This window comes from Muntiacus reevesi, chromosome 9, assembly GCF_963930625.1.
Source record: "Muntiacus reevesi chromosome 9, mMunRee1.1, whole genome shotgun sequence".
Classification (NCBI taxonomy): Eukaryota; Metazoa; Chordata; class Mammalia; order Artiodactyla; family Cervidae; genus Muntiacus; species Muntiacus reevesi.
Window position 1 is genome coordinate 13,401,205 of NC_089257.1, and position 14,722 is coordinate 13,415,926.

At 38.0% G+C, this 14,722-nt stretch overlaps 1 protein-coding gene across 1 annotated transcript; it reads left to right on the forward strand.

The window, feature by feature from the left end:
* Positions 1-6,169: 6,169 nt before the first annotated feature.
* LOC136175688 (olfactory receptor 4A47-like) lies at positions 6,170-6,901 on the forward strand. The gene has a single exon (XM_065945934.1). The coding sequence runs from the start codon at positions 6,170-6,172 to the stop codon at positions 6,899-6,901; it is 732 nt and encodes a 243-aa protein (XP_065802006.1).
* The last annotated feature ends 7,821 nt before the right edge of the window (positions 6,902-14,722 follow it).

Here is a 14,722-nt window from a genome sequence, read left to right on the forward strand (position 1 = left end):
TGCAAAACCCTGTCCTGTGAAACCATCATGAGTGACAGGGATGTGGCTTCCTTTTTCAAGTAATAGGAATGGGAAGGCTGTACTTGCAACCACACAGATCTTCATAGTGTGGCTGCCTGTCTGTGGTTCAATGTCAAAGACCATTCCTGTGTGCCTTAAACACTTTGTTGAAACTTGTCTGCATGGAATTCACATCCTTGAACTCTGTTGATGCCAATCATTGGTTCATTTATCCATTAAAACAATTTCCCTTGTTGGTCTGTTATCTGGTCATCTTGTCCTCCCTAGAGACACAGTTTGGAGGGAAGATGTAAAGTTCTCTCCACCTGTGTCTCTCACATCACTACGGTCATCTTAGTTTTCATGCCCTGCTTATTCGTGTATTTGTATCCAAGGCTTGGGTACACTTTATATCATGATAAGGCTTTTGTTAAACTTCTTAAACTTCAAGCACAGAAATTTAGCCATGAAAATGCTATGAGGAAGTTCTGGGATGATAAAGTGACTTTGGGGAATAATCATAACAATAAAAAGTGAGTTTGTCTTTAAAATGGAAAAGAGAAAATACAATTTTTATTTTATTTTTTAATATATTTATTTATTTTAATTGATACCTAGTTACTTTACAATATTGTAGTGGTTTTTGCCATACCTTGACATGAGTCAGCCATGGATTTACATGTGTTCCCCATCGTGAACACCCTCCCACCTCCCTCCCCATCCCATCCCTCAGGGTCTTCCCAGGGCACCAGCCCTGAGCACCCTGTCTCATGCATCGAGCCTAGAGTGATGATCTATTTCACATATGATGATATACATGTTTCAATGCTATTCTCTCAAATCATCCCACCCTCGCCTTCTCCAACAGAGTCTAAAAGTCTATTCTTTACATCTTCATCTTTTGTGCTGTCTTGCATATAGGGTCATTATTACCATCTATATATATATATGTTTACATATACATATATGTCAATATATTGTATTGGTGTTTTTGTTTCTGACTTACTTCACTCTGTATAATAGCCTCCAGTTTCATCCACCTCATTAGAACTGATTCAAATGCACTCTTTTTAATAGCTGAGTAGTATTCTAATGTGTATACGTACCACAGCTTTCTTATCCATTTGTCTGTCAGTGGACATCTCGGTTGCTTCCATGTGCTAGCTATTGTAAACAGTGCTGTGATGAATATTGGTGTACATGCGTCTCTTTCAATTCTGATTTCCTCTGTGTGTATGCCCAGCAGTGGGATTGCTAGGTCATATGGCAGTTCTATTTCCAGTTTTTTAAGGAATATCCAAACTGTTCTCCATAGCGGCTGTACTAGGTTGCATTCCCACCAACAGTGTAAGAGGGTTCCCTTTTCTCCACACCCTCTCCAGCATTTATTGTTTGTAGACTTTTTGATAGCAGCCATTCTGACGGGCATGAGATGGTACCTCACTGTGGTTTTGATTTGCATTTCTCTGACAATGAGTGATGCTGAACATCTTTTCATGTGTTTGTTAGCCATCTGTATGTCTTCTTTGGAGAAATGTCTGCTTAGCTCTTTGGCCCAGTTTTCTGATAGGGTCGTTCATTTTTCTGGTATGGAACTGCATGAACTGCTTGTATATTTTTGAGATTAATTCTTTGTCAGTTGTGTCTTTTGCTATTATTTTTTCCCATTCTGAAGACTGTCTTTTCACCTTGCTTATAGTTTCCTTCATTGTGCAAAAGCTTTTAAGTTTCATTAGGTCCCATTTGTTTATTTTTGCCTTAATTTCCATTACTCTGGGAGGTGGGTTATAGAGGATCCTGCTGTGGTTTATGTCAGAGATTTTTTTGCCTATGTTTCCTCTAGGAGTTTTATAGTTTCTGGTCTTACGTTTATATCTTTAATCCATTTTGAGTTTATTTTTGTGTGTGGTGTTAGAAAGTGTTCTAGTTTCGTTCTTTTACAAGTGGCTGACCAGTTTTCCCAGCACCACTTGTTAAAGCAATTGTCTTTCCTCCATTGTATGGTCTTGCCTCCTTTGTCAAAGATAAGGTGCCCATAGGTGCATGGATTTATCTCTGGGCTTTCTATTTTGTTCCAATGATCTATATGAGAAAATGCAACTTTATGATTGAAGACAACTCTACACTACTTAAAAGGATGTTGATTTTGACATATAGGCACATAGAGGCAAGTTCCAATTAGAAAGTTATTTACCATTATACAATTATATTTAGTTTTATGTATTACCCTTTTGGTAGTTAACTTTTATTTACTGTCAGAATTAGTTAGGATTTGGAAATTCCCTGCCAGTCCAGAGGTTGGGACTACACACTTTCATTGCCAAGGGCCTAAGTTCAGCCCCGATAGAAGAACTAGAATCCCTCAAGATACACCACACAGCCACACACATAAAAAGACACACCAATAACAAACAAACAGACAAAAAACCTAGGCAGGGAATATTGACAAAAAAATAGTTTGTTATAATACAGTTCTAAAAACTTTTTGAAATGCAAATGTTTACTTTACTATGACTCATTACAGTTTCTATTTAAGTCATCACACTTCCATGTAGCCTAATTATTATCTGCCCTCTGAGCGTAAACCCATCTCACCCAATGTTTCATCAGTCACTTTGGTGTCTCTGCAGAGTGGAGTTGAAGTCCAACCTGTGGTGTGTAATCTGAGTGTATATTCCTACTGCTTTGTAGGGAGGAAGTTTCAGATTATAAAATGCCCTCTTCCCCTAAATAACCAGTCAATCTGAACTATTCTGGAGAAGCACAAAATACTTCAAAAATGTTTGCTATCTTGCATCTAAAATCTGATTTTGAGACTCCAAACTCTCCCTTTTTCTGATCTGCTTTGTTTATTGGTGTATGCTGAGTACTTAGAACAATGCCTGGCCTATGGTAGATACTCAAAGTTGGTTGAGGTGAATATGTAATGCTACCTGAGTTTACCCAAACCCATGTCCACTGAGTGGGTGATGCCATCCAACATCTCATCCTCTGTCATCCCTTCTCCTCCTGCCCTCAATCTTTCCCAGCATCAGGGTCTTTTCAAAAGACTCAGCTCTCAGCATGAGGTGGCCAAAGGATTGGAGTTTCGGCTTCAACATCACTCCTTCCAATGAACACCCAGGACTGATCTCTTGTAAGATGGACTGGTTGGATCTCCTTGCACTCCAAGGGACTCTCAAGAGTCTTCTCCAACACCACAGTTCAAAACATCAATTCTTCAGCACTCAGCTTTCTTTATAGTCCAACTCTCACATGCAAACATGACCACTGGAAAAACCATAGCCTTGACTAGATGGACATTTGTTGACAAACAATCTCTGCTTTTTAATATCCTGTCTAGGTTGGTCATAATTTTTCATCCAAGGAGCAAGCGTCCTTTAATTTCATGGCTGCAAACAACACCTGCAGTTATTTTGTAGCCAGAAAAATAAAGTCAGCCATTGTTTCCACTGTTTCCCCATCTATTTGCCATGAAGTGATGGGACCACAGACCATGATCTTAGTTTTCTGAATGTTGAGCTTTAAGCCAACTTTTTCACTCTCCTCTCTCACTTTTATCAAGAGGCTCTTCAGTACTTCTTCACTTTCTGCCATAAGGGTGGTGTCATCTGCATATGTGAATTATTGATATTTCTCCTGGCAATCTTGATTCCAGTTTGTGCTTCTTCCAACCCAGCATTTCTCATGATGTATTATGCATATAAGTTAAATAAGCAGAGTGACAATATACAGCCTTGATGTACTTCTTTTCCTATTTGGAACCAGTCTGTTTTCCTAACTGTTGCTTCCTGACCTGCATGCAGGCTTCTCAAGAGGTAGGTCAGGTGGTCTGGTATTCCCATTTCTTTCAGAATTTTCCACAGTTTATTGTGATCCACACAGTCAATGGCTTTGGCATAGTCAATAAAGCAGACATAGATGTTTTTTTGGAACTCTCTTGTTTCTTCGATGAGCCCCCATAGATATTCTTGAAAACCTTTGAGGAAAATCCCAGTGAATTAATTAAACAAGAATCAGCCTTGGACACATTCCAAGACCCAGTGATAATTGCAGCTGGAAGGGATGAAATATCCCGTGATCTTCATCCTTAATAGGAAGAAAATGCTATTCGCTTAGCAACTGCCATGAAAATTTCAGGAGGTCCTTAGACTTATAGCATGACTTAAAAAGAATCACAGGAATGTCTTTCAAAATCTCAACTAGTTTGGTCATGTTAATATGACAGAGTGAAAAGAACTGGAGAGTCAAATGCGATTTGTATTTTTGAAGTTAGGAGGAAAGAAGTTACTTGTGAAAAATTTCCCTGCCAAATAACTAGTTGATTTCTTCTATGTGTATGTAGTATTGACTGGTCATTTTGATATATTTCCTAATGCAACAATCTTGTTTTCCAGTGTGTGCACTGTGGAATTGCTTTCAAATAATCTACATTGCAGTTAAAAATGACCTGAATAATCAGACGACTCTATGAAGCAAATGGACAGACAGTCAAATAAACTATATGCTTAAGTAATAAAGTGGGCTTTTGTCCTCTTTGTCAAACTGGATGAAAAATAATTCCAAGTGTTGATGAGTAACTTCAGGTTTTTCTTCAGGTTCTGAACAAGCCTCCAGAAGGTAAGACTAACATTAAATTGTGGAACCAAGCTCACAGTTGTGAGACCTTCTTTATTATATAAGAAAATAAATTACTTTAAAATCAATCAAACAAAATCAATTCTAGGTATATGACTTAAAAGTGTGTACTTGAGAAAATGAATTAGATATCTGAACCTTAAGTTCTTCCCTTGTGAAATAAGGATTATGGCTCTTGCTACTGTAAATATAAAATGTGTTATATTAAACTATGAGTGAGTGATTGGAATATTGTAGGAGTTTGGAGAAGTAGAGTGATGTTATCAGAAGAAGGTTAAAAAGGACAGTTTGCGCTGCAGCAAGAGAACTGACTTTTGAGGCCAGTATAAATGTGGTGAGATTTAGGAGGCCACTGTTACCTTGGAACAGGAAGAAATTAAGAAGTAGGGAATGATCAAATTTGTGATATATGCTTAAAGTAGAGTTAGTAGGATTTATGTAAGTTTCATGAGTGACAAATGAGTAAAGAGCACTGAAATTTTGTTTCTGAACACTAACATGAAAATTATAGTATTTAACGAGATAAATAAAGAATGCTCTTTAAATTTTATTTAGAAAATGTTCAATTTATTGTGGAAAGTTTAGAAGTTATGTTTTATAAATATCAAATTGTTATTCAGTTGGATTTCAAAACTAGAGATATTCCAAATAAACATTTGAACTTTAGGGCAAAGGTAAGGACTTGAGATACAAAATTAGACTTCTGCTGTCTAATTTATTGATCGACAAAGGGAAATATCCACCTACAGACCAAAGAAGTGTCAGTGAGGTTAAAGACAATTCAGGATAAGGAATTCATCTATTCACACATTCATCTACCCACACTGATTATGTGTATTACCTTGAGTGTTTCATGTATTATAGTTTGTGTCTTTATAAATGCTGCACCGTTTCATAGCTTTCTTTATTTCTTTATACTCTCAATTATTTTTTACATTCAGCTGAAGCATTACTTCCTCTTGAAAGTCTTCTGTGATACTCACTTGATATACTCCTATATTCTGACTCCTCAGGACTCTGTGAATTTAATGTGTGAATTTAACTTCAGGTGTCAGGAATTGTTTGGTTTTTTTTGGTTCTGTGTCATATCACTGAGGTTAAACAACAAACAAACAAAAAAACTAAGCCTTATTCAACTTGGTAATCAAAATTTCTATGACACATTAGACACAAATAGATGTTCTATTGACGTTCTTCCAATGAATGGATAAATTTAAAAAAATTCTTATACATTTGAGCATTTTTCCCCTTTAAGTGTTATCCCCCCCCCCCTTTTTTTTTTTTTTAAAGTAAACTGCTTTAGTATGTGACATCAGCTCCTGTCCAGATTAGATGGAATCAGGAAACAACGTAACCTACTTTGTCCTTCTGGGTCTCACACAGAATCCAAAGGAGCAGAAAGTCCTTTTTGTTTTGTTCCTGTTCATCTACCTTTTGACTCTGGTGGGCAACCTTCTTATTATAGTGACTATAGCTGTCAGTGAGACTCTGAACTCACCGATGTACTTTTTTTTTTGCTAGCTTATCATGTATGGATGTCACTTACTCCACTTCTATCACTCCCAGATTGATTTCAGAGTTGTTATTTGGGGGAAAAATCATATCCTTTGAATCTTGTGTGACCCAACTGTTTGCAGAGCACCTTTTTGCTGGATCCGGGGTCTTCCTTCTGCTGGTGATGGCCTATGACCACTATGTGGCCATCTGTAAGCCCTTGCATTATCTGGTGATCATGAGGCATAGGGTGTGTGTTTTACTGCTGGTGGTGTCCTGGGTTGGAGGTTTTCTGCACTCAGTGATTCAACTTAGTACTATTTACGGGCTCCCATTCTGTGGCCCCAATGTCATTGATCACTATATGTGTGACATGTATCCCTTACTGGAACTCGTCTGTACTGACATCTTTGTCATCGGCATCTTAGTGTTGGCCAATGGAGGACTGATCTGCACTGCTGTGTTTCTGCTCTTACTCGTCTCCTACGGAGTCATCCTGCGCTCTCTGAAGAACCTGAGTCAGGAAGGGAGGCGGAAAGCCCTCCAGACCTGTGGCTCCCACATCACTGTGGTTGTCTGCTTCTTTGTTCCCTGCATTTTCATGTATGTGAGACCCGCTAAGACGTTCCCCCTTGACAAATTATTGAGCGTGTTTTTCACCGTCATAACCCCCATTCTGAACCCACTAATCTACAGTCTAAGAAGTTCTGAGCTAACTTATGCTATGAAGAAGCTGTGGAGAAGAAACATCATATCTCATATTGAATAAATGCATCATCTCTCATGAAGTGAGTCATTTGACAGCAGGTTCCATTTCCTTAGAGTGCAGAAGTCATTTTAAAATTTGATTCTGATTTAAAATTTTTTCTTTAAAAAGAGAAAAATCCTCTTTCTTCAAAGAATTTATGATCATTGCAATTAAAGATTAATATTATATAGTTCTGCTATTAAGAACAGTTTGCTCCATACGGAGTCCTCCCCACCCGTGTCTCCCATCACTGTGGTCACCTTAGTGTTTGTGTCCTGCTTATTTGTGCATTTGTCCGCAAGGCTTGGGTACATTTTATATCATAATAAGTCCTTTATTAAACTTACACTTCATGATCAGAAACTTAGATATGGAAATTCTATGAGGCAGTTCTAGGATGAAAAAGTGACTTTGGGAAAAGATCATAGTAATAAAAAGTGAGTTTGTCTTTAAAATGGAAAAGAGAAAATAGAATTTTCTCTTTTTTTGATTGAAGACAATTGCACCCTACCTAACAAAACCATGCTGATTTTGACATATGGCCACACATAGGCAAGTTCCAGATAGAGAATTATTTGCCATTATAAAATTGTACTTAGTTTTATGTATTACCCAGTTGGTAGCTAAATTTTATTTACTGTCAGAATTTGTTAGAGTTTGGAAATGCCCTGCCAGTCCAGAAGTTGGGACTCTATGCTTTCATTGCCAAGAGCCTATGTTCAGGCCCTGCTGGGAGAACTGGAATCCCAGAGGCTATACCACACAGCCACACACATAGAAAAACCACACCAATAATAAACAAACAAACAAGCAAAAAACCTAGGCAAAGAATATTGAAAAAAAGAGTTTACTATAATACAGTTCTAAAATTTTTTGAAATGCAAATGTTTATTTTACTATGACTCATTACAGTTTCTATTTAAGTCATCACGCTTCCATGTAGCATAATTATTCCCTGCCACTCTGAGCGTAAACCCATCTCACCCAGTGTTTTATCAGTCACTTTGGTGTCTCTGCAGAGTGGAGTCGAAGTCCGATCTGTGGTGTGTAATCTGGGTGTATATTCCCACTGCTTTGTAGTGAGGAAGTTTCACATTATAAAATACCCTCTTCCCCTGCATAATCAGTCAATCTGAACTATTCTGGAGGAGCACAAAGTACTTCAAAAATGTTTGCTATCTTGCACCTAAAATCTGATTTTGAGACTCCAAACTCTCCCTTTATCTGATCTGCTTTGTTTATTGATGAATCTTGAGTATTTAGAACAATGCCTGGCCTATGGTAGATACTCAATGTTGGTTGAGTTGATTATGTAATACTTGGGTATTGACAATACACACTAGTATATTTAAAATTGATAACCAACAAGGATCTACCATATATAGCACAGGGAACTCTTTTCTTTTTTCTTTTCCCATTTATTTTTATTAGTTGGATGTTAATTACTTTACAATATTGTAGTGGTTTTTCCCATACATTGGCATGAATCAGCCATGGATTTACATGTGTTCCCTATCCTGAACCCCCATCCTGAACCCCCCTCCCACCTCCCTCTCCATTCCATCCCTCTGGGTCTTCCCAGTGCACCAGCCCCGAGCACTTGTCTCATGCATCTGACCTGGGCTGGTGATCTGTTTCATCCTTGATAGTATAGTTGTTTCACTGCTATTCTCTCAGATCATCCCACCCTCGCCTTCTCCCATAGAGCCCAAAAGTCTGTTCTATACATCTGTGTCTCCTTTTCTGTCCTGCATATAGGGTTATCATTGCCATCTTTCTAAATTCCATATATATGCGTTAGTATACTGTATTGGTATTTATCTTTCTGGCTTACTTCACTCTGTATAATGGGCTCCAGTTTCATCCATCTCATTAGAACTGATTCAAATGAATTCTTTTTAATGGCTGAGTAATATTCCATGGTGTATATGTACCACAGCTTCCTTATCCACCCGTCTGCTGATGGACATCTAGGTTGCTTCCATGTCCTGGCTATTATAAACAGTGCTGCGATGAACATTGGGGTGCACGTGTCTCTTTCAGATCTGGTTTCCTCGGTGTGTATGCCCAGAAGTGGGATTGCTGGGTCATGTGGCAGTTCTATTTCCAGTTTTTTAAGGAATCTCCACACTGTTCTCCATAGTGGCTGTACTAGTTTGCATTCCCACCAACAGTGTAAGAGGGTTCCCTTTTCTCCACACCCTCTCCAGCATTTATTGTTTGTAGACTTTTGGATAGCAGCCATTCTGACTGGCGAAGCACAGGGAACTCTATTCAACATCCTATAATAACCTAACTGGGAAAAGAATTGAAAGAGAACAGGCACACATACACGTACAGCTCCCTCACTCTGCTGACCACCTGAAGCTGATATTGTTGGTCAACTATAATCCAATATAAAATAGACATTAAATATTAAAAAACAGAAATTTTAATTTACTAGTTTTGTCATTGGATTTCTAGATGTCCATTGGCAGATGAATGGATAAGAAAGTTGTAGTATATATGCCCGACAGAGTAATTACTCAGTTATAAAAAGGAACACATTTAAGTCAGTTCTAATGAGGTGGATTAACCTAGAGCCCATTATAAGAGTGACGTAAGCCAGAAATAGATATTATGTATTGAAGTATATATATGGAATCTAGAAAGATAATACTGATGATCCTATGTGAAGGGCAGCAAAGGAGACAGTCATAGAGAACAGATGTTTGGACACAGTGGAAGGAGAGAGGGTGATGATTTGAGAGAATCGCATTGAAACGCCTACCTTACCATATGTAAAACAGATGACCAGAGGGAGTTTGATGTGTGACACAGGGAACCCAAGCCAGTGCTCTGTGCCAAGCTGGAAGGGTGGGATGGGGAGGGAGAGGTTGCGGGATTCAAGTATGCAGCAGAGGCTATCACAATAATGTAAAATAATTTTCCTCCAATTGAAGTAAATAAATAAATTAAAAAATGAAATTATTAAAGAAATAAAGATTTTAATTTAGTTGTTTTGTCATTAGTTGACATATTTACCTCTTAAACTCAAGTGTGTCTAAAGCTAATGATATTTGCAGGCACTTTGGCTATTGTGCTATATAGTTCATGTTCATATCATAAACAACACCAGGGGACAAACCTGCATCTTATGCATTGGCAAGTGAATTCCTCATCACTGAGCCAACAGGAAAGCTCCCATCAGTTCAGTTCTGTTCAGCCACTCAGGTGTCCGACTCTTTGCGACCAAATGAACTGAAGCACCCCAGGCCTCCCTGTCCATCAACAACTCCCGAAGTTTACCCAAACTCATGTCAATCTGAGTTGGTGATGCCATCCAACCATCTCATCCTCTGATGTCCCTTCTCCTCCTGCCCTCAATCTTTCCCAGCATCAGGGTCTTTTCCAATGAGTCAACTCTTCACATCAGGTGACCTCATTGCATCAAGTATTGGAGTTTCAGCTTCAACATCACTCCTTCCAATGAACACCCAGGACTGATCTTCTTTAGGATGAACTTGTTGGAACTCCTTGCACTCCAAGGGACTCTCAGGCGTCTTCTCCAACACCATAGTTCAAAAGCATCAATTCTTTGGTGCTCAGCTTTCTTTATAGTCCAACTCTCACATCCATATAAGACTACGGGAAAAACCATAGCCTTAACTAGACAGACGTTTGTTGACAAATAATGTCTCTGCTTTTTAATACGCTGTCTAGGTTGGTCATAACTTTCCTTCCAAGGATTAAGCGTCTTTTAATTTCATGGCTGCAAACACCATCTGCAATGATTTTTGAGACCCCAAAATAAAGGCTGACACTGTTTCCACTGTTTCCCCTTCTATTTGCCATGAAATGATGGGACCAGATGCCATGATCTTAGTTTTCTGAATGTCGAGCTTTAAGCCAACCTTTTCACTCTCCTCTTTCACTTTCTTCAAGAGGCTCTTTAGTTCTTCTTCACTTTCTGCCTTAAGGGTGGTGTCATCTGCATATCTGAGGTTATTGATATTTCTCCCGGAAATCTTGATTCCAGCTTATGCTTCCTCCAGCCCAGCATTTCTCATGATGTACTCTGCATATAAGTTAAATAAGCAGGGTGACAATATACAGCCTTGATGTACTCCTTTTCCTATTTGGAACCAGTCTGTTTTTCCATGTCCAGTTCTAACTGTTGCTTCCTGACCTGCATCCAGGTTTCTCAAGAGCCAGGTCAGGTGGTCTAATATTCCCATCTCTTTCAGAATTTTCCACAGTTTATTGTGATCCACACAGTCAATGGCTTTGGCATAGTCAACAAAGCAGACATAGATGCTTTTCTGGAACTCTCTTGTTTTTTCGATGAACCCCCTATAGATGTTCTTGAAAACCTTTGAGGAAAATCCCAGTGAATTAATTAAACAAGAATCAGCCTTGGACACATTCCAAGACCCAGTGATAATTGCAGCTGGAAGGGATGAAATATCCTGTGACCTTCACCCCTAATAGGAAGAAAATGCTATTCGCTTAGCAGCTGCCATAAAAATTTCAGGAGGTCCTTTCTTAGACTTATAGCATGACTTAAAAAGAATCACAGGAACGCCTTTCAAAATCTCAGCTAGTTTGGTCATGTTAATATGACAGAGTGAAAAGAACTGGACAGTCAAATGCTATTTGTATTTTTGAAGTTAGGAGGAAAGAAGTTACTTGTGAAAAATTTCCCTGCCAAATAACTAGTTGATTTCTTCTATGTGTATGTAGTATTGACTGGTCATTTTGATATAGTTCCTAATGCAAAAAACTTGTTTTCCAGTGTGTGCACCATGGAATTGCTTTCAGATAATCTACATTTGCAGTTAAAAATGACCTGAATAATCAGAAAACTCCATGAAGCAAATGGACGGACAGTCAAATAAACTATATGCTCAAGAAAAAAAGTGGGCTTTTGTCCTTTGTCAAACTGGATGAAAAATAATTCCAAGTGTTGATGAGTAACTTCAGTTTATTCTTCAGGTTCTGAACAAGCCTCCAGAAGGTAAGACTAACATTAAATAGTTGGTATCAAGCTCACAGTTGTGAGACTTTCTTTATTATATAAGAAAATAAGTGACTTTAAAATCAATCAGACAAATTCAATTCTAGGTATATGACATAAAAATGTGTACTTGAGAAAATGAATTAGATATTCTGAACCTTAAGTTCTTCCCTTGTGAAATAAGGATCATGGCTCTTGCTACTGTAAATATTAAATGTGTTATATTGAACTATGAGTGAGTGATTGGAATATTGTAGGAGTTTGGAGAAGTAGAGTGATGTTATCAGAAGAAGGTTAAGAAGGACAGTTTGGGCTGCAGCAGAGAACTGACTTTTGAGGCCAGTATAAATGTGGAGAGATTTAGGAGGCCACTGTTACCTTGGAACAGGAAGAGATTAAGAAGTAGGGAATAATCAAATTTGTGATATATGCTTAAAGTAGAGTTAGTAGGATTTATGTAAGTTTCATGAGTGACAAATGAGTAAAGAGCACTGAAATTTTGTTTCTGAACACTAACATGAAAATTATAGTATTTAACGAGATAAATAAAGAATGCTCTTTAAATTTTATTTAGAAAATGCTCAATTTATTGTGGAAAGTTTAGAAGTTATGTTTTATAAATATCAAATTGCTATTCAGTTGGATTTCAAAACTTGAGATATTGCAAATAAACTTTTGAACTTTAGGGCAAAGGTAAGGACTTGAGATACAAAATTAGACTTCTGCTGTCTAATTTATTGATCGACAAAGGGAAATATCCACCTACAGACCAAAGAAGTGTCAGTGAGGTTAGAGACAATTCAGGATAAGGAATTCATCTATTCACACATTCATCTACCCACACTGATTATGTGTATTATATTGAATATTTCATGTATTACAGTTTGTGTCTTTATAAATGCTGCACTTTTTCATAGCTTTCTTTATTTCTTTATACTCTCAATTATTTTTTACATTCAGCTGAAGCATTACTTCCTCTTGAAAGTCTTCTGTGATACTCACTTGATATACTCCTATATTCTGACTCCTCAGGTCTCTGTGAATTTAATGGAACTTCATACAGGTCTCAGGAATTATTATTTTTTGGTTCTGTGTCATATCACTGAGGTTATACAACAAACAAACAAAAAAAACTAACCCTTATTCAACTTGGTAATCAAAATTTCTATGACACATTAGACATAAATAGATGTTCTATTGACGTTCTTCCAATGAATGAATAAATTTAAAAAATTCTTATACATTTGAGCATTTTTCCCCTTTAAGTATTTTCCCCCTTGCTTTTTTTTTTTTTTTTTTTTTTAAAGTAACCTGCTTTAATATGTGAAGTCAGCTCCTGTCCAGATTAGATGGAATCAGGAAACAATGTAACCTACTTTGTCCTTCTGGGTCTCACACAGAATCCAAAGGAGCAGAAAGTCCTTTTTGTTTTGTTCCTGTTCATCTACCTTTTGACTCTGGTGGGCAACCTTCTTATTATAGTGACTATAGCTGTCAGTGAGACTCTGAACTCACCGATGTACTTTTTTCTTGCTAGCTTATCATGTATGGATGTCACTTACTCCACTTCTATCACTCCCAGATTGATTTCAGAGTTGTTATTTGGGGAAAAAAAACATATCCTTTGAATCTTGTATGATCCAGCTGTTTACAGAGCACCTTTTTGCTGGATCCGGGGTCTTCCTTCTGCTGGTGATGGCCTATGACCGCTATGTGGCCATCTGTAAGCCCTTGCATTATCTGGTGATCATGAGGCAGAGGGTGTGTGTTGTGCTGCTGGTGGTGTCCTGGGTTGGAGGTTTTCTGCACTCAGTGATTCAACTTGGCACTGTTTACAGCCTCCCATTCTGTGGCCTCAATGTCATCGATCACTATACATGTGACATGTACGCGTTATTGGAACTCGTCTGTGCTGACACCTATATCATCGGCATTTTAGAGGTCGCCAATGGAGGACTGATCTTCACTGCTGTGTTTCTGCTCTTACTCGTCTCCTACGGAGTCATCCTGCGCTCTCTGAAGAACCTGAGTCAGGAAGGGAGGCAGAAAGCCCTCCAGACCTGTGGTTCCCACATCACCGTGGTTGTCTGCTTCTTTGTTCCCTGCATTTTCATGTATGTGAGACCTGCTAAGACCTTCCCCATTGATAAATTATTGAGCGTGTTTTTCACCGTCATAACACCCATGCTGAACCCATTAATCTATAGTCTAAGAAGTTCTGAGCTAACTTATGCTATGAAGAAGCTGTGGAGAAGAAACATCATATCTCATATTAAATAAGTGCATCATCTAGCATGAAGTGAGTCATTTGACAGCAGGTTCCATTTCCTTAGAGTGCAGAAGTCATTTTAAAATTTGATTCTGATTTAAAATTTTTTCTTTAAAAGGAAAAGAATCCTCTTTCTTCCAAGAGTTTATGATCATTGCAATTAAAGATCATTATTATGCAGCTGTGCTGCTAATCACAGTTTGCTCCATATGGAGTCCTCCCCACCCGTGTCTCCCGTCACTGTGGTCGCCTTAGTGTTTGTGTCCTGCTTATTTGTGCATTTGTCCACAAGCCTTGGGTACATTTTATATCATCATACGTCCCTTGTTAAACGTACACTTCACCCTCAGGAGGAAGTTCTGGGATGAAAAAGTGACTTTAGGCAAAGATCATAGTAATAAAAAGTGAGTTCGTCTTTAAAATGGAAAAGAGAAAATAGAATTTTGTGATTGAAGACAACCGCACACTACTTAACAAAAGCATGCTGATTTTGACATATAGCTACTCAGAGGTGAGTTCCAGATAGAGAATTGCTTGCCATTATAAAATTGTACTTAGTTTTTTTTTTTTCTTTAAT